Here is a 23,593-nt window from a genome sequence, read left to right on the forward strand (position 1 = left end):
GCCCTAATCCTGTATTCTTAACCCTTCTGCTATACTTTTTTGACCAAAAGTGCCTTCATTTCAGGATTGTGGAAAATAAGGCAGAGAACCCATCTGAAAATGCAGGCATGTAGTAAATGGGCACAATACCATTTGCCATAGTTACTGCTGTTACGATGCTCATCCTGCATATTTAGCTTCTTTTATGTATGTGCCAGTTTTTCTAAAGGAACACATACTGGTTGCATAATTAAAAACAAAAAATTCCTACTACCCCAGCAATAAAACCAGCTGTTTCACGTAATGTTGTATTCGCCAGTAAGTTTCTGCTCTCCATTTCTTCATTCCTTCCATTCCACGAGTGAGACTTGAAGCAGGAACACTGGTAGCTGTAAGAATTTGATTTTGTTCTAGGAACAGCAGCACAGAAAGAATCAAGTTTATCCAATGAAGCTGACAAGTATGTGCTTCTGAGTGTGTGTGAGTCAGCCCCCAACCCACCATCTTGCTAATAGCTGAAGTTGGCTGTTTAGGAACTAACTTGATCAACTATGAGATTGTTTCAAGCTTTCAACATTTGCTCAGCAGAGGCACTTTATTAAGTGCCTTCATTTCAGGCACCTTATTAAGTGCCTCTTAACCCATCAGCTTTACTGTCTTTAATATTCAGTGGGGCCTTGAAGTTGGTTGGTGCAGTTAAAATGATTTGTGCCATGGTTATGTCATTTGTCATTTAGTGAGAGAGGTCTGTTAAACATCTTCGGCCTTCTTACCGATGCTGGGAGGATGAATGCAAACTTCTTACTGATACTGGGAAAATGAATGAGTGAAAGGGGACAGATGCAAAGGTCAATCAGTGCACCTCAGACAGGGAAGGGAAAACCCTGGGACCGAGTTGGGTGGAGGGTGGCAGATGGGGCCTGACTCTAAAGCCAGCCCCCAGTCAGGTACCTGCAGGTGAAAGCACAAAATTCAGACAAAAGGAAAAGAGCTGTCTAGGCGGCGGCAGTACTCAGAGCCCAACAGGGAACCCCTCTAGAGTGCTCACCCCAGCCTGTGGCAAGGCTACGTGAGGCCACTGGGCATACATTCAAGTTAATGCCTGTTGGCTGGAGGCCTCCTGTGAGCCAGGGGCCAGGCATCCAAGATAAAGAGCCAAGAGCCTCAGGTGCTCCCCTTGGACCCTCGGGAACTCAGGTTTACCTTACAGAACCAGGCTTGTGGACACACACACACCCCCCCCCCCCCCCCCCCCGACTTGAGGGCACAGCCTCAGAGGACCAGGGCAGTCTGAGACTGCCCAGGAATGTGGGTGGTTGCCCGAGGCACCCCCCCAAGAAATAACAGTGATAGTTTATAAAGCACGTACTTCATGCTGGTACCAAGGCACAGAAGGGTTGAGTAATTCACCTGAGGCTAGGAAGGACCTGGAAGTGGGCCCTGATGTCTAATTCATCTGCCTGCCCTCAAAGCTGGGCCTTTCACTGCCGGACGACAGCAGGATGGAAGAGAAGGCTTTGAGCTAGAAAAGTGGGTGGGCTTAAATTAACAAATAGGAAGGAGACCTGCACAAATCTCATTCCTTTTCTTTCGGGGGGGGGACTATTATAGTTAAAGGGGGTGGGTATTTTTAATTTGGTATAGCTCAGGACCGAAGAAGCCTAAGGAAAAAACAGTCAGCTTCAAAAGTGAATTTCAGTGAAATTCTGAAAGCTCTTGCTCACTGAACTAATGTCATTAGTTAAGCCTCACTATCAACTGTAACAAAATTTGAACAAATCTGTTTTAGGAAGAAAGTGACAGCTTATATAAAACTACATAGTGTGGGTGTGTGATAAGAGCTAGCTCTTAGTGCTTACTATGGGGATAGGCATCGTGCCTTGTAAGAACCTGGTAAGGTAGGAGTTTTTTATTGTTCTCATTTTACAAGGGAACAAACTGAAACTCAAGAGAAATTAAGCAGTTCATCAAACAGTATATCAGTGATACATTGGTTTTATGTATTACATAAAACTCATATGTACATTGATTTTTAAATATCTTTATTGAGATATAATTCACTTATCATGCAATTTATCCATTAGAGTGTATTATTCAGTGGTTTTTAGTATATTCATCGAGTTGGGCAACCATCACCACTATCAAATTCCAGAACATTTGCATCACACCAAAAAGAAACCCCATACCCTTAGTGACTCCCCATTTCCCCCAATTCCTTCAGCCCCAGACAACTACTAATCTACTTGCTATCTCTATAGGTTTGCCTATTCTGGACATTTCATATAAATTGAATTGTACATGTGGCCTTTTGTGTCTGGCTTCTTTAACTTAAAGTGATGTTTTTGAGGTTCATCCACGTTGTGGCCTGTATCAGTACTTCATTCCTTTTTATGGCTGAATAAAATCCCATTGTGTATATATATTTTGCTTATCCATTTACCACTTGGCAGACATTTGTTTTCCCCCCACTTTTTGGCTCTTATGAATAATGATGCTATGCACATTTATGTACTAGTTTTTGTATGGTCGTGTTTTTATTTCTCTTGGGTAAATACCTACGAGAGGAATTGGGGTTATAGAGTCACTATGATTAAGTCTTTGAGGAACTGCCAACTGGTTTTTCGAATTGGCTGTACCATTTTACATTCCCACCAGCAGCGTTTGAAGGTTCCAGTTTCTTTACGTCCTTGTCAACACTTGTCATTATCTGTCTTTTGATTGTAGCCATCCTAATGAGTGTGAAGTGTGGTTTTGACTTGCATTTCCCTAATCATTAGTTATGTTGAGCATCTTTCTATGTGCTTAGTGGTCATTTGCATGTCTTTGAAGAAATGTCTATCCAGATCCTTTGCCAGCATAAATTAGGTTGTCTTTTAATTCTTGAGTAGTTCTCCATATATTCTGGATACTAGTCCCTTATCAGATATATGACCTGCACAATTTTTCTCCCAATTCTGTGGGCTGTCTTTTTACTTTCTTTATGGTATCATTTGAAGTATAAAAGTTTGCAGTTTTAGTGAAGTGCAATTTATCTGTATTTTTCTTTTGTCTATTATGCTTTTGGTGTATCTAAGAAGCCTTTGCTTAACACAAGGTCATAAAGATGTACTATGTTTTCTTATAAGGGTTTTATTGGCTTAGTTCTTGGGTTTATGATCAATTTAGAGCTAATTTTCATGTGTTGTATATGCAAAACTTCCTTCCTTTGCATGTGGATGTCCAGTTGTTCAAGCACCTTTGGTTGAGAAGATTATTGTTTCCCCACTGAATTATTACGGCACCCTTGTTGAAGATCAGTTGACCATAAATGTCTAAGTTCACTTCTGGACTTTTAATTGTATTCCATTAATTGATATTTGTATCCTTATGCCACTACCATATTGACTTGTTTGCTAAAGCTTTGTGTAGTAAGTTTTGAAATTGGGAAGTGTGAGTCCTCAAATGTTACTTTTCTTTTAAAGATGGTTTTGTCTATCCTGGATTCCTTGCATTTCCTTATGAATTTTAGGATCAGTTTGGCAATTGCTGCAAAAAGCGAGCTGTAATTTTGATAGGGATTGCGTTGACTCTGGAGCTCAGTTTGGGGAGTATTGACATCTTAAATACTAAGTCTTCTGAATCATGAACATGGGATGTTTTGCCATTTAGTTAGATCTTCATTTCTTCCAACAATGCTTTATAATTTTCAGACTATAAGTTTTGTACTTCTTTTGTTATTTATTCCTAAGTGCTTTATTCTTTTTGATACTACTGTAAATGGTGTCTTAATTTCATTTTTGAGATCTTTGTTACCAGTATGTAAAAATACAAATGGATTCCTTAGGATTTTCTGTATATGAGATGATGTTATCTATGAACAGAGATAGTTTTACTTTTCCCGTTCCTTAGATGCCTTTTATTTCTTTTTCTTGCCTTATTGCCCTAATTAGAACCTCCAGGGCAGTGTTGGGTAGAAGTGATGAAAGAGAACATCTTTGTCTGGAGGGCATTTAGTCTTTAACCATCAAGTATGGTGTTAGCTGTGGTTTTTCAGACAGAGGCCTTTGAGGAAGCTCCCTTCTCTTCATGGTTTGTTTAGTGTTTTTTATCATGAAGGGATGTTGGAGTTTGTCAAATGTTTTTTCTGTGTTGTCTTAGTCTGTTTGGACTGCTGTAACAAAATACTACAGACTGGGTAGTTTATAAACAATAGAAATTTATTTTTCACAGTTCTGGAGGCTGGAAGTCTGAGATCATGGTGCCAGCAGATTCTGTGTGGTAGCTGGTAGGGGTTCTCTTCCAGGTTCATTGCAGGTGCCTTCTCACTGTGTCCTCAGGGAGACCTCTTTTATGAAGTCGCTAATTCCTAATTCCATTCACGAGGGCTCTATCCTCATGACTTAGCACCTCCCACAGGCCCAGCTTCCTAGTACCATCATCTTTGGAGGTTAGGACTTCACCATCTGAACTTGGGGGTTATACAAACATTCAGACCACAGCACACATCTATTGAGTGATCGTGTGTCTTTAAATTTTATTTTATTCTCTTGATATGGTATAGTAACTTAGTTGATTATCATGTTAAACCACCCTTGCATTATGGGATGAGTCTCATTTGGGTACCCCTCACATGCTGCTGAATTTGCGTTGCTAATATGTTATTTTTGCATCTTACTCATAACGGATAGTGGCCTCTGTTTTTCTTTTTCATCAAGATAATACTGGACTCAAAATGATTGAGAGGTTTTCCTTCCTCTTTTTTTTTTTTGGAAGACTTGGTGAAGAACTGGTATTAATTCTTTGAATGTCTGGTAGAATTCACCAGTGAAGCCCTGGGCCTGAGTTTTTTCCCTGGGAAGTTTTAACTTCTGATTCAATCTCTTTGTTGTAAACTTACTCCAATTTTCCATTTTTTCTTAAGTAAATTTTGCTAGTTTGTTTCTGTCTAGGAATATGTGCATTTTATCTAAATCCTCTAATTTGTTGACGTACAGTTTATAGTATTCCTTTATAATGCTTTTTATTTCTGTGGAGTTGGTAGTAATAACCTCTCTTTCATTTCTGACTTTGGTAACGAGTCTTCTCTCTTCCCTCAGTCAATCTAGCTGAAAGTTTGTCAGATTGTTGAAATTTTCCAAGAACCAACTTTTGGTTATGCTGATTTTTCTCTATTGATTTTCAGTCCTCTGTTTCACTAATTTCCACTCTAATCCTTATTCATCAATTGTTTTTAATCACATTGTCACCAAAACATAATTCTTGCTCCCTTTTCTCCTTTCAAATGAGTAAGAGAGGCACAGGAGCTCGGAAGAGTTATAATTAGCCATGCAAAGGGTGCTGCTATGTATGGCTCATAAATATAGTTTCCCCTGTGGTCCAAAATAGGAAAAAGTGAACAACTTAATGTATTTGGCTTTGATTTTATACATCGTATCTGATGCTTGCCCAGGAGCTTTGAGTGTTAATCCTGAGTCTGAGATGTTAGTTTTGTTGTGGGGTGTGAACTGCAGTAAGTAGTTTCCCCCTTTGTGTGATAAATATTGTTAAGCATCTCCTGTATATCAGGCATTGTGCTCAACCAAGCACCTTTGATATAGATTGAATTTGTTAGGTAAGAAAAGTTCATAGTTTTTAGCCATATTTTTTTTTAAAAAAAGAACAATGATTTAATGCAAATTAGAGACTAGAGTGGCAGAAGCTAGGAAATATAAGATGTGGATCCTACATCTTTGGCATTCTTGATCTCTTTGGTGAGATAGACAAGCCATACCCTTGGGAAATACCTTTGGCATTCTTGATCTCTTTGGTGAGATAGACAAGCCATACCCTTGGGAAAAGTCAGGGAATCCTGGGAAGTGGGTGGGCCCTGTTTGAAGATACATGTTGGTATTTCAGTGCCTGAGAGAACTCTGAGGCCTGAGATTAGTCCAGGAGAACGTGTGTTCACTTAGTGGAATGTCTTCAACCACTTCTGTTACTCCTCAACAACAGTTCCTATCTTCACTGCACAATAGCCAGGATACACTTAGCAAAACAGGGAGGTTCAATAGCTGTTGGATAGTACTTTACCCATAGTCTGCTTACCTTCCTTCCCTGTGGCCAGTAAGTGGAACATTCTGGATATCTTTGGAGGCTACAGTTAATGCATACACAACTAGCATCTCAAATCAAGACAAAGCACGTTTTCTAAGAAATATTATGGCACTTAAAGTTTTATATCCCAAAAGTCCCATGGCAGTTTATTGTGTCCTTGGAAGAAAGTTCAGAGCCATCTTTGGAAGGCAGGGCCCAGCCATTGAGACTGAGCTCACGCTAGAGAAACAGGCACTCGGCTCTAGAGACCCAATACAGTTTCCAGAAGGAGGGTGTGTCTAGCACCTACAAGAAAACCCCGGAAGCCCGGCCAGGCGTGGCTCAGGGGTTGAGCTTCGACCTAGGATCCAGGCGATCAGGATTTGATTCCCGGTCAGGGCACATGCCCGGGTTGCGGGCTCGATCCCCAGCAGGGGTCGTGCAGGAGGCAGCCGATCCATGACTCTCTCATCATTGATGTTTCTCTCTCTCTCCCTCTCCTTTCCTCTCTCTGAAATCAATAAAGAAATATTTAAGAAAAAGAAAACCCCCGAAGGGAAATGGACTGATTTTGTGTGTGTGTGTGTGTGTGTTTTCTTACATTTATCTATAAATATGTACACATACATGCCTGGCAGGTCATGCACAGTCTGTAGGGCCCATGGATGTGACTACTTAGGGCACTTGAAACTCAGTACACAATAATGAGAATGGTGGGAATCCAGCTAGAGAATATAATTTCATTCTGACCCAAATTCTCTTCTGTACTTTCAGTTTTGATTAAAGGCCTACACTTCCTGTTCTACACTTGAATGCTGATATGTGCCTAAGAAATCCCCTACATTTCATGTCTTAGGGTAGTGGTATTTCATGAAAGCCTTATTTAGACTTAAGTTGAGTGTGGTTCAAAGTTTGGAGTTGTGTTTGATGATCTGAGGCCAATAGCCAGCATTTATTTATTAGGCATCAACTCTATGGAAAAAGGAACTCATCTTTACTTATAGCCCCCAAATTCATATTTCAACTGTGCCCACATGCAAGCATTCATTTTTCCATATATTGCTGTAATTAATGTATAAATATGGTTTTGTTTTTGTACTTATATGCTCACTCAAACACATTGCCACATTTTTGTATACTATATCCAATTATATAAATGCCAGTGTTTACTTTACAGAATGTGGAGGCTCAGGATCCACGAGGTCGAACCTTGTTGCATCTTGCTGTTTCTTTGGGACATTTGGAATCTGCTAGAGTCTTGCTTCGGCATAAAGCAGATGTTACAAAAGAAAATCGCGAGGGATGGACAGGCAAGTATGCTTGTAAAATCTTTTATAGCCCTTCATTTCAGTTTCTCTTCCTGAGTAAAGTCCAGTCTCACTCATCATTGTCCTCAGAGTCATCTTTATCTTAAGACTCTTTCTCTCTTGAGACTAGGGGCTGGGACAAGGAAATGAGAGCCTCGGATGCTGCCGGCTGATCTGCAGCACAGTGGCCTGAATTGTGTCCTAGGCCCAAAGCCCTGGGTAGAGGGTGACTCCTCATCTAGAAGGCAGCTCTCAGTGCAAACCCTTCCACCATTCACGTGTGGAGCCCAGATTTCCCCCGAGGAACGTGATGGTAACTACAGTGACTCCTTCAGGATAGGCAAAATAAAAAAGAAATTATGGTTAAAAGGAGCCATTTCCAGTGAAATCCTGGCATTTCAATTATTATTATTGCAAATTCCCTTACTATTGATCAGGGTAATTTTATGTTGACTGAGCCAGGATATGTACAAGCACAGCCCTGCCCACCTGATCCTACATGTAACCACAGTCATGCAATCACATAAGTAAAGCCAGCTCTGAAGACATTGTCAGGATTTCATGACCAGTGGTGAGAAAGGGGAGGAGGGGAGGATGGGTCTGACCAAGGCCGTGAGGGCTTAACCAAGGGGCTAAGAGCACTCTATTTTCTTCTCTTTTTACCTATTTAAGAGCTAGCAGTGAGAAGTCATGGTCATAAGTGATAACGTGGAACTGCAGCCTCTCCCTCCAGCAAGATGATGTTGGTCTTTGATCTATATAGATAGTTTTCAGACTGGCTTTGGGATTTGTCTGAACGTGTGAGAACACTGGGTGATTAAACTTCGCCTTTCTGTTTTCTAGTTTTACATGAGGCTGTGAGCACCGGTGACCCTGAGATGGTGTACACAGTTCTTCAACATCGAGACTACCACAACACATCCATGGCCCTCGAAGGAGTTCCTGAGCTGCTCCAAAAAATTCTCGAGGTAGTCGTAAAAGTATGGCATTGCCATCATTTGAGTTAAATGCTGGCACAATAGCTGGAGACCCAGTTGGACGCCATTCTTGTGTGCCTTCCTGAAGAGTTTTATGAATCGTGAATATGATGTATTGAGTACTAAATAGCATTATTTCTTGCCTTTTGAACATGTTAAATGTATGAGTTCTTCCACAAATTATGTTTCTAGGTCACTAGACTTACCCTTTTATAGGCTATTTAAAAATTAGAACTAAGACAAATGGATATCAACCAATTAATTTGTCTGGGTGCCTGATTTCTTAAAAGTAGCATCCTAAGCATAGGTCATCGTGGGGAGATTGTGGTGGGCATCAGTGACTGGACAGGGATTGTCAGGGTCTGTTGTGGTTTAGAGGTCTGTAAGCAGCTTCTCCCTGTCACGCCTGCCACTTCTAGCCATTAGTATTCTGCGACTTCTAACCCATTGCCTTATTTGATGTACAGTTTTTGGCTTTGGGGAAGTTTACCCGTCTTATGAGTTAAAGTGTATGGGCTCTGTGACACTTGAGAAGTTTCTTAAAAAAATTTTACTTCTAGGCTCCGGATTGTTTTGGGTGATGGTTGCCATTCTTCAGATAATCTTTGTTATCTGCAAAACCATCTCAACAGTCAACCAATTGCAATATTCCCAGGGCAGCAGGAGATGAGAAAGTACCAGTGGTTCAATTTTCATGCCATTTATTCTCAATTTAAGCCCAGAAGTGAGCTCCCCCAAATATCTCCAAAGATACTTGTTGATAAGTCGCCTTTACCACATTAGTCAAAACACATTTCTTGAGAAAAATGAACAGTTCTGTTGAGAAAAGGAACAGTTTTGCTAGAAATTAGACAATCACAGCTCATCATCTGAGCACTCTTCCAAAAAATATTTCTGTGACATGTGAAGTAAATCCTGCCCTAAGACATTACTTTTCCATGTCCTGCAAAGAAACCTTTCATAACATATGAAATAGTTATATGCATTGTTTTTAACATAGGTGTGTATGATCACATGGATTTATCACTTATCTAACTTACTGCAGGAGGAGCTAAAAACATCATTTGTCCATTTGCAAAACAGAAAATGACTTATTTAACATGGAGTCATCCCTCATTTTAAAAATTCAATGTAAAGGATTTTCTTTTTCTTTTTTTAACCTGTATTGAGTCGTAACTGAACTGCATTAAATTGTATTCTCTGCTTGAAGTTATAGACCGCCAATAACTGACCTGTGTGCTTACTGGCACCAGAGGCTGTTGACATTTTTGTCTCATAACATGCTCGCCTTTCTTATCCGCTGCCCTTGGAAAGTGTCATTGCCCATCACTGGAATCCTGGCTGGTTTTAAACCAGTGTAGGTTCTTGGTCTTCCTGCCCTCTGCTTCAGTAAAAACCATGGCAAAACCTTGGAGGTGGGAGGGAACAGAAAAACACCTGAAATTTCTAGCATTTCTCTTCTTGGATGGTGACTATTAAAATTAAGTAGGATGGGTACTTAAGAAATTAAGTAGCTCTCCAGGAACCTTCTATAAGAATTCATGGTAGGTCAGAAAATCATCTTAAATGAGGCTGCCGTGGTGGTGTAATCTTTCAAAAAGCCAAGTTCTAGGAGTTTAAGAGGAAAGTGGGGGCAAAAGTCTTTGGTTACCTGGTAGGAAATATCAACTTTTTGAAGAAGTGATATCCAGCTGCCTCTTTTTGGTTTCACAGAGTGGTCCAATAAATGTGAAGCACTTTTCCAGAACACAAAGCCTTTTACAATCAAGTTCCCAGTCTGATAGATGCAATTGATGGTCTGATAGATGGAATTGACAGTCTGATAGATGCAATTGACGTTCCTTTATCTTTGCTCAGAACAGCCTGTTATGCACATTGCCTGGCAGTACTTAGCCCACCCTCCCAGGCTCCTCTTCTGTTAGTTACGAAGCAGGTTGAGCCCCTAAAATCAGATTTGACTTCTGTCCCGCTCCAACCTTACTGCTTTCAGCTAACTTTATTAACTGTCTAGACATTTTATATCAGGACCAAATCACAGCCTGAATATAAAATAAGCTTTTATTTTGATAGGTTTGCAATTTGTGTTTCTTACTGTCTCTGTTCTCCCCCCTTCCCCACTTTTAAAAAAAAAACCTGTTAACCCTTACTATGTTTGTATTTAGTTAATATACAAAGGCTAATTTCTTTTAAACCTTTGTCCTTCAGACTCCGGATTTCTATGTGCAGATGAAATGGGAATTCACCAGCTGGGGTAAGTGGCTGTGGGCTTGTAATTTATTTCTATTCCCAAATTTATATAGTCTGAATGTAGGTTTATTTTTCCTTTATAAGAATTACATGTGTGTGTTTTTTTAATCTAGAAAATGCATAGATAACAATAAGGAAAGATAGTCACCTATAACCCTATGTGAGTACAACTAGTGTTACTGCTTTGGGTGTTTTCCTTCCAGTCTTTTCCCTACACATAGGTAAGACTTTTTCTCCCAAGCATCCTTAAATATAACATATAGACAGTCTTGTCTCTTTTGTCATTTCTAGCTGATATTTACCCATATTATTAGTTCGGAAAAGGCTAACATTTTAGTAAGATTGACCATAACTTAGTGATTCATTTCTGTATGTGGTTCAGCTTGATTCTTTTAAACTTGTTATTCTGAGGACAAAGATAAGGTGACTACTGAAGTAGCTTGTTTCATACAAAATGGGTGTATTTCTCCCAGAACTTACGTAAGGCAAATTGACTGACAGTAATTTTCATAGGTGTTCTACTTTTATTTCTTGTAGATCAGTTAATGACAGTTCCTAATTCCCAGTTTTCAGCTCTTTTCACTTGCAGACTTCCCCTTCAGGCAAGAAGTCATATTTGTAATGAAACATTGAAATAAGGAAAGTAAAAAGTATATAGAAGAGAACTTCAGATTCTTCTGTGAAACGAATATGTTTTTTTCTAACGCAGATAATCACTCTAATTTCAGGTTTTATTAAAAAGCAGCACATTCTAGACATTTGATCATTTGAATGGGGGATATGACAATATGGTAGGCCACAGCCAGATGGCAAGAGTGGCATGTGAGCGAGAAAGGCCAGATGGACACGCTCTAGCCCTGACAGCAGTCAATGAGAGGGGCTCGTTTGGGGATCGAGAATACTCTTGGGACATTCCTTCTGAGCTTTCTCTGGACAAGACATAGGTCTGCACTTTTATAAAGAGCTATAGAACAGAAAGTCCATTTTTATGTTTAAGAATGACTTCCTGTATCAAAGTGTGGGAGCCAAGTCCAGTTCTATGTGACGGCCACCTCTTGCTACTCCTGTCCTTTCATTACAGTCAGAATTGTGATTTCCTGAGCCTGGGCGTTCTGCTTGGCCGTCAGGTTTTTCTGAGTAGTACGCTTCTCTTCTTCAGTGCCCTTGGTTTCCAGAATATGCCCGAACGATGTCTGTCGCATTTGGAAAAGTGGTGCCAAGCTGCGTGTCGATATCACATTGCTGGGATTTGAGAATATGAGCTGGATAAGAGGGAGGCGTAGTTTCATATTTAAGGGAGAAGGTGAGTGATTCCCTTGCAGTAATCACTGCTCACAAGTTACAGAGGATTTTGAACCATAAAATGCGTTCCATTCATGTGCCTTCTCTGACCCTTTCTGGGCTTTTTTGTTATTTTTTTTTATTATTCACCTCTCAGTCCCTGTATCTTATTTCTTGTCTGTATAGTTCACCCTTTTGACATGTGCCTGTCTGTTCTGGAGCCTTTGAGTACAAGCCTATGTCTTGTATCTCATATTCCCTCCATAATGAGGCATGACCCCTCCCCTTATGGAGGGTGAGAAATGGCACCGCTTACCCAGTGTTGTGCGTAAATAATTTATATTATGTAATCATATATTTTAAAAAGTACACAGACAAATGTGTTGCTAACAAAGAATGCAAATTATTTTAAAAGCCTGCATCTTTGGGGAAGATGGCTCTGAGCCTCCCATGAGTCAGGTAATTCCTGTGCAAGTGGGTAATCGATAATCAATAGTCTTTAGGTTTTATCAGATGGTACTGGTGGTGGGCGGAGGGGGGGGTTGGAAAGATGATGCATTTTAACATGAGGCTTTCTTGTTTTTGCATCTTACTTGCGTTGTGCTTAGTTATACCCTTGTTTCCATTAACAGACAACTGGGCAGAGTTGATGGAAGTCAACCATGATGACAAAGTCGTCACCACTGAACACTTTGATCTTTCCCAGGAAATGGAGCGCCTCACTCTGGACTTGATGAAGCCAACAGGCAGGGAAGTTGAGAGGCGGCTCACGAGCCCAGTCATTAACACCAGCCTCGATACTAAAAATATTGCTTTTGAAAGGTACGAATTTAGGTTCTGCATTTTAACGTCTCACCCCTTTACTGCCATCTTTAGTGGCATGTATTATTGATTGGAAATTACGGATGGATTGGGATTTTTTTCTAATTGGCAGGTTAAGCACTAGCGTTTTAAAGTTAATCTCTGCTTTCATCAAATGGAAACCATAGCTGACATCCTTCATCATATATCATTTTTATAGCACATTGGTTAAGTCTTGGAGAAATGGCTTCATATCCTTTTATGGGCCCTTTCTAATGGATTTTACTTGAATTTTATTTTTGTTTTGGTGTTTGGGGATCCACAAGACTCCCTAGTCCCCAACCATGAAACTTTGAGTTTCCAGAAGCTAGAGTTGATCCAGTATTGAATGTGGTTATACTGATATTAGTCTAACTCATACCTTTCATATAGTTAAGTGTGGTTCTCTCTCCCTGGCCCCCCTATGGTAGTTTAGAGCAAGAGTCTGGAGGGGTTCAGTTCTATTCCAGCCTCTCCCCGAAGAAACCTCAGAGAGCTCTGTGTCTCAGTTGACCCGAATGAGAACACTGTGTCTAGTCACGTGCCTCTGGGCTGTGCAGAGGTGTGTAGGGCCTTTGTCAGGGAGGCAGACACTGTCACAGCTGTGAACCTAAGTGTCTCTACCGTAGAACACACTGAACGGGGGAGTCTGTAAGAGCCCTGAGTGTTTGCCTAGGATGTCACATCCAGCTCTCTGTAAACCAAAGCAGCGTAACGTGAGCTAATATGGACAGCATTATCCTGGACTTAGGCTTCCTTTTCACAGATACACTGTCTCTCTCTTTTCTTCGTTTCCAATATAAAATTTATTACTAAAACAGTTTTCTGCTGAGTCAAATGGAAGACTCACTAAGTGCCCTTTTCTGTTAGTTTAGATCAAGCTGTGGAATTAGGGTATTTGTAGCAGAAGAGAAGCCAAAACACCAGGTATGCTGCTGCTGTGGTGGGGGCACCCCCCTGAGGCAGGGTCAGTGCCCCATCACCAGCCTTCTCTCACCAGCCTGCCCAGATGACAGCCGTTGTCTTCCAGGGACAGCAAAGTTTAGGGACTGACCGTGGCTTTACCAGTGGGGGTCTTGGGAAGACATGTCCAGTCTTCGGCACACGCCTCTGCAGACAGGGAGGGCCCTTCAGCCTCGGGCTCTGTTTGTAAAGCTGGAAGACAGAGGAGCTTACCCTCACTGCCACATCCCCGCAGCAGTGACAAGACCTGGAAGAACTGAGCAGCATCAGCAGGGCTACTAACTAACTGCATGTAAAGTTAATCAAGTGCCAAGGAGTTATTAGAATCTTGGTTTTAAACTAGGATGTAAACATTGAGTTTAATAACTAAACTGTCAGAGGACTTGCGGTCAAGATGGTGGCGGAGTGGATGGATTTTGTGAAGGAATTGGTGCCAGATTAGTGGATGCTGCTATCTGGGTTGGTACTTGTTCAGATGACCCCAAAGGAGATGCCTCTACTGGGTAGAATTCAGTGTCTCATGTCTCTATTGAAGAAATACCAAATTAAGTTCTTTAATTTTTCAAAAACAAACAAAACTAAGCCATCAGAGAGTGAGGATGAGAAAGCAGACTAGCCAGAATTGTGGGTGATGCAGGTGAGCAAGGAGCATGGCGGTTCCCAGGAAAAGTGCGGCTGTTTCCCCTGCGTGAGTGAAGGGTGGAGAGCAGAGCTGGCCGCCTCTGGCCCTCTCTGTGCCGGAAGAGGATTGTTTCCCGCGCCGAAGTACCATGCGGCTTAGTGACAGACAGGAACTGAGGGTCGAGTTTCTTAACCAAAAGGAATATCTCGATTTTCAATGATCAGTGACCAAGAAGGGGCTCTGATTTATTAATCAGTTAGGTGTGGTCCCTGGCCCCCTGCACCCCAGGATTATTTTGTTTCTGAAATGTCACTTGGACATAGCTAGTAGTCTGTGTAATCCCTTTAGGATTTCTTTCTTTCCCTGCAAGGGTCATGGTTGTACTAATTGTGGACAACTAATTGGAAAATTAAAGCTTTAGTCCCTTCTTTCTCTGATGGGCTGTAATACACACATATACCCCATCTGGCCTAATTTCATTTACCAAATCCCATTAGAAGAAAAGCAAAGTGTTTGAAACACAATATGTGAATGATCGCATACCTTCTTTGTGACTTGGCTGACATGCCACCCGATGTGCCACTTCACTCCAGGGTCAGAGCAGAAGGCAGGCAGCTGCCCTACACAGGCCAAGTGCAGCAGTCACAGTGGAGCTAGGATGTGATGTCCTAGACAAAGGGACAGTCTGGCCAGGGCTCCCCTGTGAGTGGTAGCATTTCCCAGGGCGTGATGCTTTGAAAAAGAATCAGCCTCTTGGCTGCTCTCGGTTCCTAAATGCATTTTTTCCAGGAGTGTGTTGAGTGGAATAACCGGGTTTTTGGGCACTTTATCAATGCGGCAGCTGCTCCTGGAATGCTGGGCTACTTTAAAAGCAATTCTACAGAGCTGGGATCAACGGCCGGGTTAAAAAACTGCTTTTAACATCCTTCCCCCCTGCTGCACCAAGCCTGATAAAATGTGTGACCGACTCCCAAGCCATTTTGCGGGCATTGTTGGTTTCTCCAAGCAGCTTGCCGCGGTGATGAGTTCCTGCCCCACCCGCTGTCCCAAGGAGCAAGATGGTCTATGCCTCCTTGTTCTAAGAATTCCTTGATTGAGACATGGCTGCTTGTGGGGACAGAGCCACTAACACCTGTCCCCAAAGTTAAGATGACCCAGATAAATGCCCTGACCCAGATACCACCTTGTGGTGAGCCCTTGGACGCTGGTCGTCGTCACTCACTTCTTTGGGACAGCTGTCCAGTAATATCATCACCTTTGTTGCCTCTGCTGGCAGTTTTTTTAAAGAAGCCAAGAACGGAGGATTTCTGTGCCATGCGTGAGGCAAATTAATTAACAGCTGGGAGGGGGCGGGGGATGCTTAAGCCATCTGTCATTGAAACGTCCTTTTGTGGATAGTTGGACTGTAATTTCCAGGTGTCCTTCACTAACTTAAGCTGGGGGAAAAAACTATAAAGGCTGCAGGGATAAATCTGAATGGCATATTGTACATGTAGAAATTTGTGGTGTTCACTTTTTATCAGAACTAAATCCGGATTCTGGGGCTGGAGGACAGATAAAGCAGAAGTTGTTAATGGTTACGAAGCAAAGGTAAAAGGAAACTCTTAAAATAAGATTTAATATAGCAATTTAGCTTCTATGCAAATGAGGAGTCTGTTCAGATTTTGTCATGCATCTGTGCCATGGAGGTACTCTGGGGACTAAGTACTGTCCAGTGTGTCTCTCACTTTGATTTTTATCTTATTTGACTTTCAGAAAATGGGATTGCATGTCCCAAGGAGGTCTCTAGTTATGCCAAAGAGAAACACTGTTGTAGAGACATGAGTACAGGTACCAGTTGTCCTGGTAAGAATGACCAAAAAGAGAGAGAGAAAGGATTAGACTTACCATGATTGTTCATCTTTTTTTAAAACCTGAGTGAGTTTTTAAAAAAATCATAAAGTAGCTTTTATGAGTCTCGTTTTTTTTCCAGTTAGCCCAGTTGTAACCAATTGGCTTACAGCCCACTTATGTGACATCAGTGAATTTAGAACATAGCTGTCATAGTGGAGACAACAGCTGGCATTTGGTCCGCTGGACAGCCCTGTTTTCTGGCCCTTCCTGGGCCCTGCAGTACAGCAGGGATTGATAGCTCTGGGGGTTGGAGCCAGGCACTGCAGAATCCTCTGGTGACCTCTGAGCAGCAAAGAAAGCTTACGTCATGCTCAGCAGGATACATTTAGTAAAAGTCGTTCCAGTGCTGAGTGTGTTTCCTGAACCTTTGCACGTATGGCAGATACAGTTAATTCTTTGTTAACCAAGAAACTTGATTTTCCAGACCCCCATAGTCCCCAGTCAAGCTTGATAACAGAGCATCTACTCTGGCAGTTATAATAATTTTGGTCAATATCCAGCATACCTTTTAAATGGTGACTTGCTGGTTGTAAAGCTTATCAGTGTAGAGAACCTTGTGCTCATTCCTTTTTCCTTCTGCCAGCAGATGACTGTCTAAGTCAGTCCAGTCCTATTATAAGATGACCAGAAGTTAGTAGAAGTATTCAGTACAGGTTTGGATGCCTTCGCACAATAGAAATCCAGTGGGGAGGCCTAAACTGCAGGACATTCTGTGTTTAGCAACAAGAAGGGCCAGTAGGAAGATGCAACCTGTCACTGTTAACTCCTCAGTATTTAAAACTCTCCAAGATGCAAAGTGACTGCTGATGCATTTCTAAGCTGATCGCTTGTGTACTTTCTCTGAAGGATCCTAATGATTGTTAACCATTTCTCATTTTTATTTTGCTGGATTTTTGGGTTTTTTTGGCTTCAGCATTCTTGCTCTTGCTGTGCTTCTTTTTTGAGTTTTGATCCCCTGTGTCACTGTTTTCTCTTGCACACATCTCTTAAGGTTTACACAGTAAATAATGTGAGTGTGATAACCAAAATACGGACAGAACATCTGACTGAAGAAGAAAAAAAGAGATATAAAGGTAATCTCCACTCCCTGTTTAAGCCTACAGAGAACCTTTGTTAGCTCTGTTAAGTTGGGGGGGTTAATGTGATTGGTTGTGCAGAATCCTTACCCTGATTTCCTTTTCATAAAAATTTCCTTAGTCTGACTCATTCTTGGAGAGATTTCTCCTTAGTTGGCTTCAGCTATAATTAAAGCCATTCGCAGGGCTTGTTTATGTGTTATGAAGAACAGTTGTTGGATAAAAAAGTAGATAAAGTTGTTGGAGAATATTTACCACTGAAATAAGTGATTTGCTCCAAACAATACAGTGAAAGATTTGGAAGAACTTGGGCTCTGAGCTGAAACATTGCCAATACATGGTCACCATTTCCCAGCTCTGCCAGTGGCTGGTTCTGTGGCTTTGTGAAGTTACCGACCCTCTGTGCCTCAGTTTCCTCAAAAATGAAATAGAGGTGCTCCTAGACCTTCCTTTGAGTTATTGGAAGGATTAACACACAGTAATTGTTAACTACCACCACCGTATTGTTAACTAGAACTACCACAATACTATTACTGCAGTTGGACAGATGAGGAAACCGAGGCCCAGGATACATGGGCAGTAACCATCCAAGATGAGATTGGAATCCAGATCTGGCTCACTCCCAAATCCAACCTCTTTCCACTATTTTGCTTTAATTCTTGTTACTGTTGTTCATCTAGTTTAGAGACCCTAATAAGTGTCCTACAAAGGATAAATTAGCTGATGGTTATTGTGGATGATATTATGAGTCTATCCGTAAATGGATATCCTAATGCAGGTAGCTTGGATCAGAAACTTTAAAATATGATGAGAAGCTTTCTCTATAGTCACACATAAAGCATGATATTAGACATTAAACTTTTCCCCCCTTTACAGCGGACAGGAACCCACTGGAATCTTTGTTGGGAACTGTGGAACACCAGTTTGGTGCTCAAGGGGTAAGTTGAAGCAACAAGTTTTCAGCGCAGTTAAAGGAGATGACTTTCCTGTGCTTGGGATGGCATTTACTGAACCTCCAGCAGGCTGCTCTATTTGCAAAGGCTAAAGAGTGCTCCCAAGCTGGAATCCAAGACACTCTTGGAAGAGAATTAGATGAGTGAGTCTTTAAAAATAAAGATTTTAGGGGAAGGGTAGTGATTATAAAAAGCAGATGCCTTCTCTCTTACTTGTTATAAACTAGGATCTCTGTGCAAGTGGAAATGAAAAGGGATTCAGGACTTTACATTTTAACAGAGCACCTTAGCAAACATTTCCTCACTTGATCCTCACAATAACTATCGGAAATTGCTACAATGGATGTCATTGAGGGTCAGAAAAATGAAACTACTTTTCCACTGTCACAATGACAGACCTAGAACTTAAACCCCAAGTCTTCCATATCTCATGCGCTTTCCTTTATTTCTCTCTCTTATCAGGAGATAAAAATGTAAAGGAGAGTGGAGAAATACTTTGAAATGGAGAAATGCATTAGACTTGCCATGTAGTTGGTAACACCTTTGTAGATTTTCTTGTTTGGTGCAGTAACTTAATTTTTAAAAAGTTAATGACTAGCACTTCCTGATCTGTAGCTGGTTAACATGTCCACCTCAGAGACTGAGTGCCATAGGCCTCCACTTGTGAGCATCATTTGGCATTTCTGATTCCCCTGAGTTCTGGCTCGGCAGGACCTCACCACAGAATGTGCCACTGCAAACAACCCTACAGCCATCACACCCGACGAGTACTTCAATGAAGAGTTTGATCTGAGGGACAGGGACATCGGAAGGCCGAAAGAGCTGACGATTAGAACACAAAAGTAAGAGAGAGTCAATGGCCATTTTCAACTTAATAGATTATTTGTTTCAGAATTGTGTGTTTTATGGTGTCCTGTTTAGTCATTCTTCTGTCCCTATCCTTTAAAAATAATTTTAAATTACTTTGACAAAAGCTAACAGTAGATTGCCCATCTTATTAGCTCTTCTCCAAACAGAATATAGATTGGATATAAGAATTCTTTATTTCGCTGCCAACAAGCTGATCAAATGAAATGGTTTCCACCACCTAGCAGTTTCTTCATGCTTGCTGTCAGCTAAGGCTCTTGCAGGAATGGAGGTCCTTTCCCTGGTTGCTGGATTTCAGAGTGATTTGAATTGCTTGTTGGCCTAGTCCCATATAGGTCCGAATTGAGGTGTAAGATAACTAGGAAGACTGGGGAGTAAGAAAGCTGGCATTGTCTACCTACTGCATAGAATTCCATTTCCCTGTCTGGTGGCGATGCTCTCAGTCTTTTCTGTCAAATCCTGCAGGTTCAAAGCAACACTGTGGATGTGTGAGGAATTTCCCCTCTCTCTTGTGGAGCAGGTCATTCCCATCATTGACCTGATGGCCAGAACCAGCGCTCATTTTGCAAGACTGAGAGATTTCATCAAATTGGAATTCCCACCTGGATTTCCTGTCAAAATAGGTACCGTTAAATGAACCCCAGGAGCACTTGTAGGTTCTGCCCTTTTTGTATGTGACAGAATGTGCTTTAGGGAATTGAAGCACTTTAGTCAAAAGTAGCATGCAGGAGACATAGTATAGGAGGTCAGAGTCCTCTAGTTTAATTTGGCTTGAAGAAGTGTCATGATTCTAGGTCATTTTGCATATCAAAATTAGGAGATTCCCTAGTCATCAGTTCTATTTATTGATGGTGCTGACAGATGTAAAAAGGCATAAAAATGTGACACATCCATTGTCTCAGTATCAGACCTTAAGTGAAACTTCAAATTAGGTAGTTAATTGAGGAAGACTATTGACACCAAGATCCTTTGATACATAAATATGTTTAGGGCCTGAAGTAGTACGCATAATACCATATACAGTGCATATTACTTGTGAGGCATTTACATTTTGGATAGTTGTACGTTCATGATACTTGAACCCTGGCTCGATCATTTACTCACTGTGATCTAGGATAAGCTGCTTAACCTCTCTGAATCTCAGTTTTCCTATCTACATATTGGGAAGGGTTGTTATGAGGATTAAATGAAGTTATACCTATAAAAAGTACTTGGCATGGTACCAGCATAGTAAGCACTTGTAGCTGACTATTAAATGATGGCTGCTGTTATTCTCAGTAAAGTTATTTATAAAAGCTTTTGTGTTGTTAGAAATTCCCTTGTTTCATGTCTTGAATGCACGGATTACATTTGGAAATGTTAATGGCTGTAGCACTGCTGAAGAAGCTCAAAATGTGGAAGGGACCCAGGCCGATTCAGGTAAAAGAAAGTTGGGTTTTGTGATTTTTTTTCTTAAATTCATACACTTAGTCATTATACTAATTATCCCATTTGAAATTAGAGTATCTTATAAAGTGGATCTCTGTGCTGAATCAAAATTTTCGATTTAGTTTAGATTAAGGGGGAAAAATTGAGAGTATGTATGACTCTACTTGCATTAAAAACAGCATATTTTTAAAACAACTTTATTCAGGTGTAATGTAGATACAATACAGTGCTCTCATTTTTAAGTGTGACAGGTCAATGCATTTTGACAAATGTAACCACCACCATAGTAAGATAAAAAGCATTTCTATCACCCCCTCCCCCAAAATACCCTCAGCCTCCTTTGCCATCAACCCAATTCATATTTTGGATGCTATTGTAAATGGATTTATTTTCTTAATTTTTATTTTCCAATTCTTCATTGCTAGTATATAGAAATATAAGTGAATTTTTTTAGTCTTTAAAAATTGTGGTAAAATAGTGTTCTGTGTCTTAGGCTAGTTGAAAGATACACAGGTGTTTGTTTTAAGTTTACAGGTATATATGTATACTCTCTTTTATATGTTCACTGTATTTCATAATAGAAGGAAAAAAATAAAAAGACACATTGGTTTCACTATGTGTATATACACATCACATTCCTCAAAGGATGCATGAATAAAATACAGGTTATTTCTGGAATGTGGAAATAGGAGAAAGCGTGTAGGGAGAGAGATCTTCACTTTTCATTTTAGTCTTCTGTAATTTTTTATGACTGCATTAATTTTATTACCCAAAAAAAATCAAGGCAGAAAGAAAAGCAGTATTCTGGTACTTTTGCTGTCAAGAGTATTTCTCAAAATCTCTCTCACATAGTAGCAAACTTTGATTTTAATCATATCTTTTTTTTTAATTTAAAAAAAGTGTATACAGTTGAAGTGGAAATTTATTTACTAACTCAGGCACTGGACTGTCACTTTTTGCGTCTCAGCTTCCCCAGTCACAAACTTTGAGGTTGATCAGTCTGTGTTTGAAATTCCCGAATCCTACCATGTTCAAGACAATGGCAAAAACATGCATCTGCAGGACGAAGACTATGAGATAATGCAGTTTGCCATCCAGCAGAGCTTACTGGAGTCTAGCAGGAGTCAGGTGCGTTTATCAGAATAAATGGCAGGGCATGGGAGGTTTTACCCTCCCATTTGGCCACAGTTTGTAGCTAAACCTGAAAGACTTACTTCAAATAACAACTTTGGTGTGTTTATGGTATTTACAGAGATTGTTTTGTATTTTATACATCTGGTCTTTTCCAAAAGGTGGTTATAGTATGAGATATACAGAGTGTCCCCAAAACATGTATACACACTTTTTCCTGATAGCTCAATTGATGTTTCTTTCTTTTCAGATTGAATCCATTGGAATTAATTATTCAAGATGTGTACACATTTTTGGGGACACCCTGTATATATCTCAGATAACTTGCATAGCCCCATCAGCATCACAGGACGTCTCCTGACAGACTTCTTCTTCCCATGTTCACCCATATAGCTAATAATTATGTATCTTTGGGGTGTGCTATAGAATTTTCTAGTATTGAAACAGTAAATTCATGCTAGCTTACACCATCGGATTTTCCCTAGATCATTGTCTATGTGTCAGTAGTCTCATAAAAAGGTATGTGGGTTTTCATTTCAGCTTCCTCCCCAGGAAGACCAATCATTGTGTTTGGCTGCTCAGTAAGGGTGTGATGAAAGTGTTAGTTGATTCTTTGTTAACATTTTTTTTTTTTTTACTGAGACATTTTATTCTGTTATACGGGGTGTAATCCCAAACTCTTTGAGTCTCTAGCTAAAAGTAGAGCTAAGGACAGGACAGACCAGCATTAGGGACAGTTGCTTTCTGTTTTCTTACATGGTTCTTCCTCCAGGCCTCACCTGCCTGGGACAGTCCAGGGTATGAGGTCCTCCTTCCCCATCGTCAACTCCTGTCCCCTCCCTCCTATGGCTTCCTCAGGCTCAGGTTTTTGACATTTTGCTTTTCTTCTTGAGTCCCAGAGTTTGAGTAATCTGAGCCCCTCTCTTCACCTTCATGGACCCATTCTTGGAGCCATTCAGTTTTCTGAGGCTGCTGGGCCAAGGGCCAGAGCCCAGAGCAGGCGTATTCCCTATGAGAGGCCTTCTGGGAGAAAACCCAGCCCCAGGACATCCCTGTCAGCCCACTACGCCTCTTCTTTCCCTATATAAGTGAGCTTATTTTTCCTCCAATACCTACATAAACCTTCTTGACCATAGTTTTACAAAGGGGAGTGGCTAGAGTCACGACAGATTCAGGTATGCAGTGCTTAATGAGGAGCAATGGGGAGATACTGAGAAGTGGGTTGTCAGGTGATTTCATAAAATGCCCTTAACATAAACCTAGATGGTATAGCCTGCTGCACACTGGGCTGTATGGTGTACCACCATCATATGTACGGTCTTCACTGACCCAAACCTTATGTGCTGCATGACTGTTGAATCACATATTCTAATCCTGCTCTAAAAGAAGCACCTGCTTTGTTCATTTGAACTTTGCCCAAGGTTAGCTGCTTTTAGTAGACTGATTTTGTGTCACGTATGAGAAGCTGTTAAGCAGGGTAGTGTACCATATACTACCTGGCACTGAAATGTCATTTTAGAGATAACCTAAGCCCTCACTAGTTCTTCACACAGTACTATCAGTAATGGGCATGTAAATATTTTTAATTTTGTCCTTGCTGTTTTCATTTCCTTATCAGTATGACACCTATTCCTTCTAAGAGGTATTCATGTCCATCACATTTGTTTTTCTTAGGACCTTTCAGGACCAGCTTCGAATGGAGGGATCAGCCAGACACATGTCTACGATGTCCAGTATGAGAGGTAATTGACATAACTCCTGATGACTAAACCGAGGTTGGCACAGGCACTTTGTACACACAACAGTGCCTGGTGGGAGAGACTTGATAAAGTGTTAGCTCTCCTGCTTCCTCTTGTGGCAGTTACTCATTAAAACAGCTCTAATCTCTTGGTGGCTGAGTTTCTAAGAATGGTCGATAGAATTGCTGACTTGTTCACAGGCCAGTACCATTGGCAGACAGGCCCCAAGGAAATGTTTT

General features: G+C 40.9%; 1 protein-coding gene across 2 annotated transcripts in view; it reads left to right on the plus strand.

Moving 5' to 3' along the window:
* ANKRD13A (ankyrin repeat domain 13A) overlaps positions 1–23,593 on the plus strand; it is a 29,176-nt gene that overhangs the window by 3,073 nt on the left and 2,510 nt on the right. The window contains exons 2-14 of one of the 2 annotated variants that reach the window (XM_087828605.1): positions 7,208–7,340; positions 8,181–8,308; positions 10,520–10,565; positions 11,721–11,864; positions 12,475–12,664; positions 15,791–15,857; positions 17,152–17,233; positions 18,113–18,174; positions 18,901–19,031; positions 19,522–19,679; positions 20,368–20,475; positions 21,452–21,612; positions 23,290–23,357. In XM_087828605.1, coding sequence (XP_087684731.1) covers positions 7,208–7,340; positions 8,181–8,308; positions 10,520–10,565; positions 11,721–11,864; positions 12,475–12,664; positions 15,791–15,857; positions 17,152–17,233; positions 18,113–18,174; positions 18,901–19,031; positions 19,522–19,679; positions 20,368–20,475; positions 21,452–21,612; positions 23,290–23,357 — 1,478 coding nt within the window. The remainder of the gene's footprint in view (positions 1–7,207; positions 7,341–8,180; positions 8,309–10,519; positions 10,566–11,720; positions 11,865–12,474; positions 12,665–15,790; positions 15,858–17,151; positions 17,234–18,112; positions 18,175–18,900; positions 19,032–19,521; positions 19,680–20,367; positions 20,476–21,451; positions 21,613–23,289; positions 23,358–23,593) is intronic. The other variant, XM_087828606.1, reaches the window with a different exon arrangement.

This window comes from Miniopterus natalensis, chromosome 20 (genome assembly GCF_054644295.1).
Source record: "Miniopterus natalensis isolate mMinNat1 chromosome 20, mMinNat1.hap1, whole genome shotgun sequence".
Lineage (NCBI taxonomy): Eukaryota > Metazoa > Chordata > Mammalia > Chiroptera > Miniopteridae > Miniopterus > Miniopterus natalensis.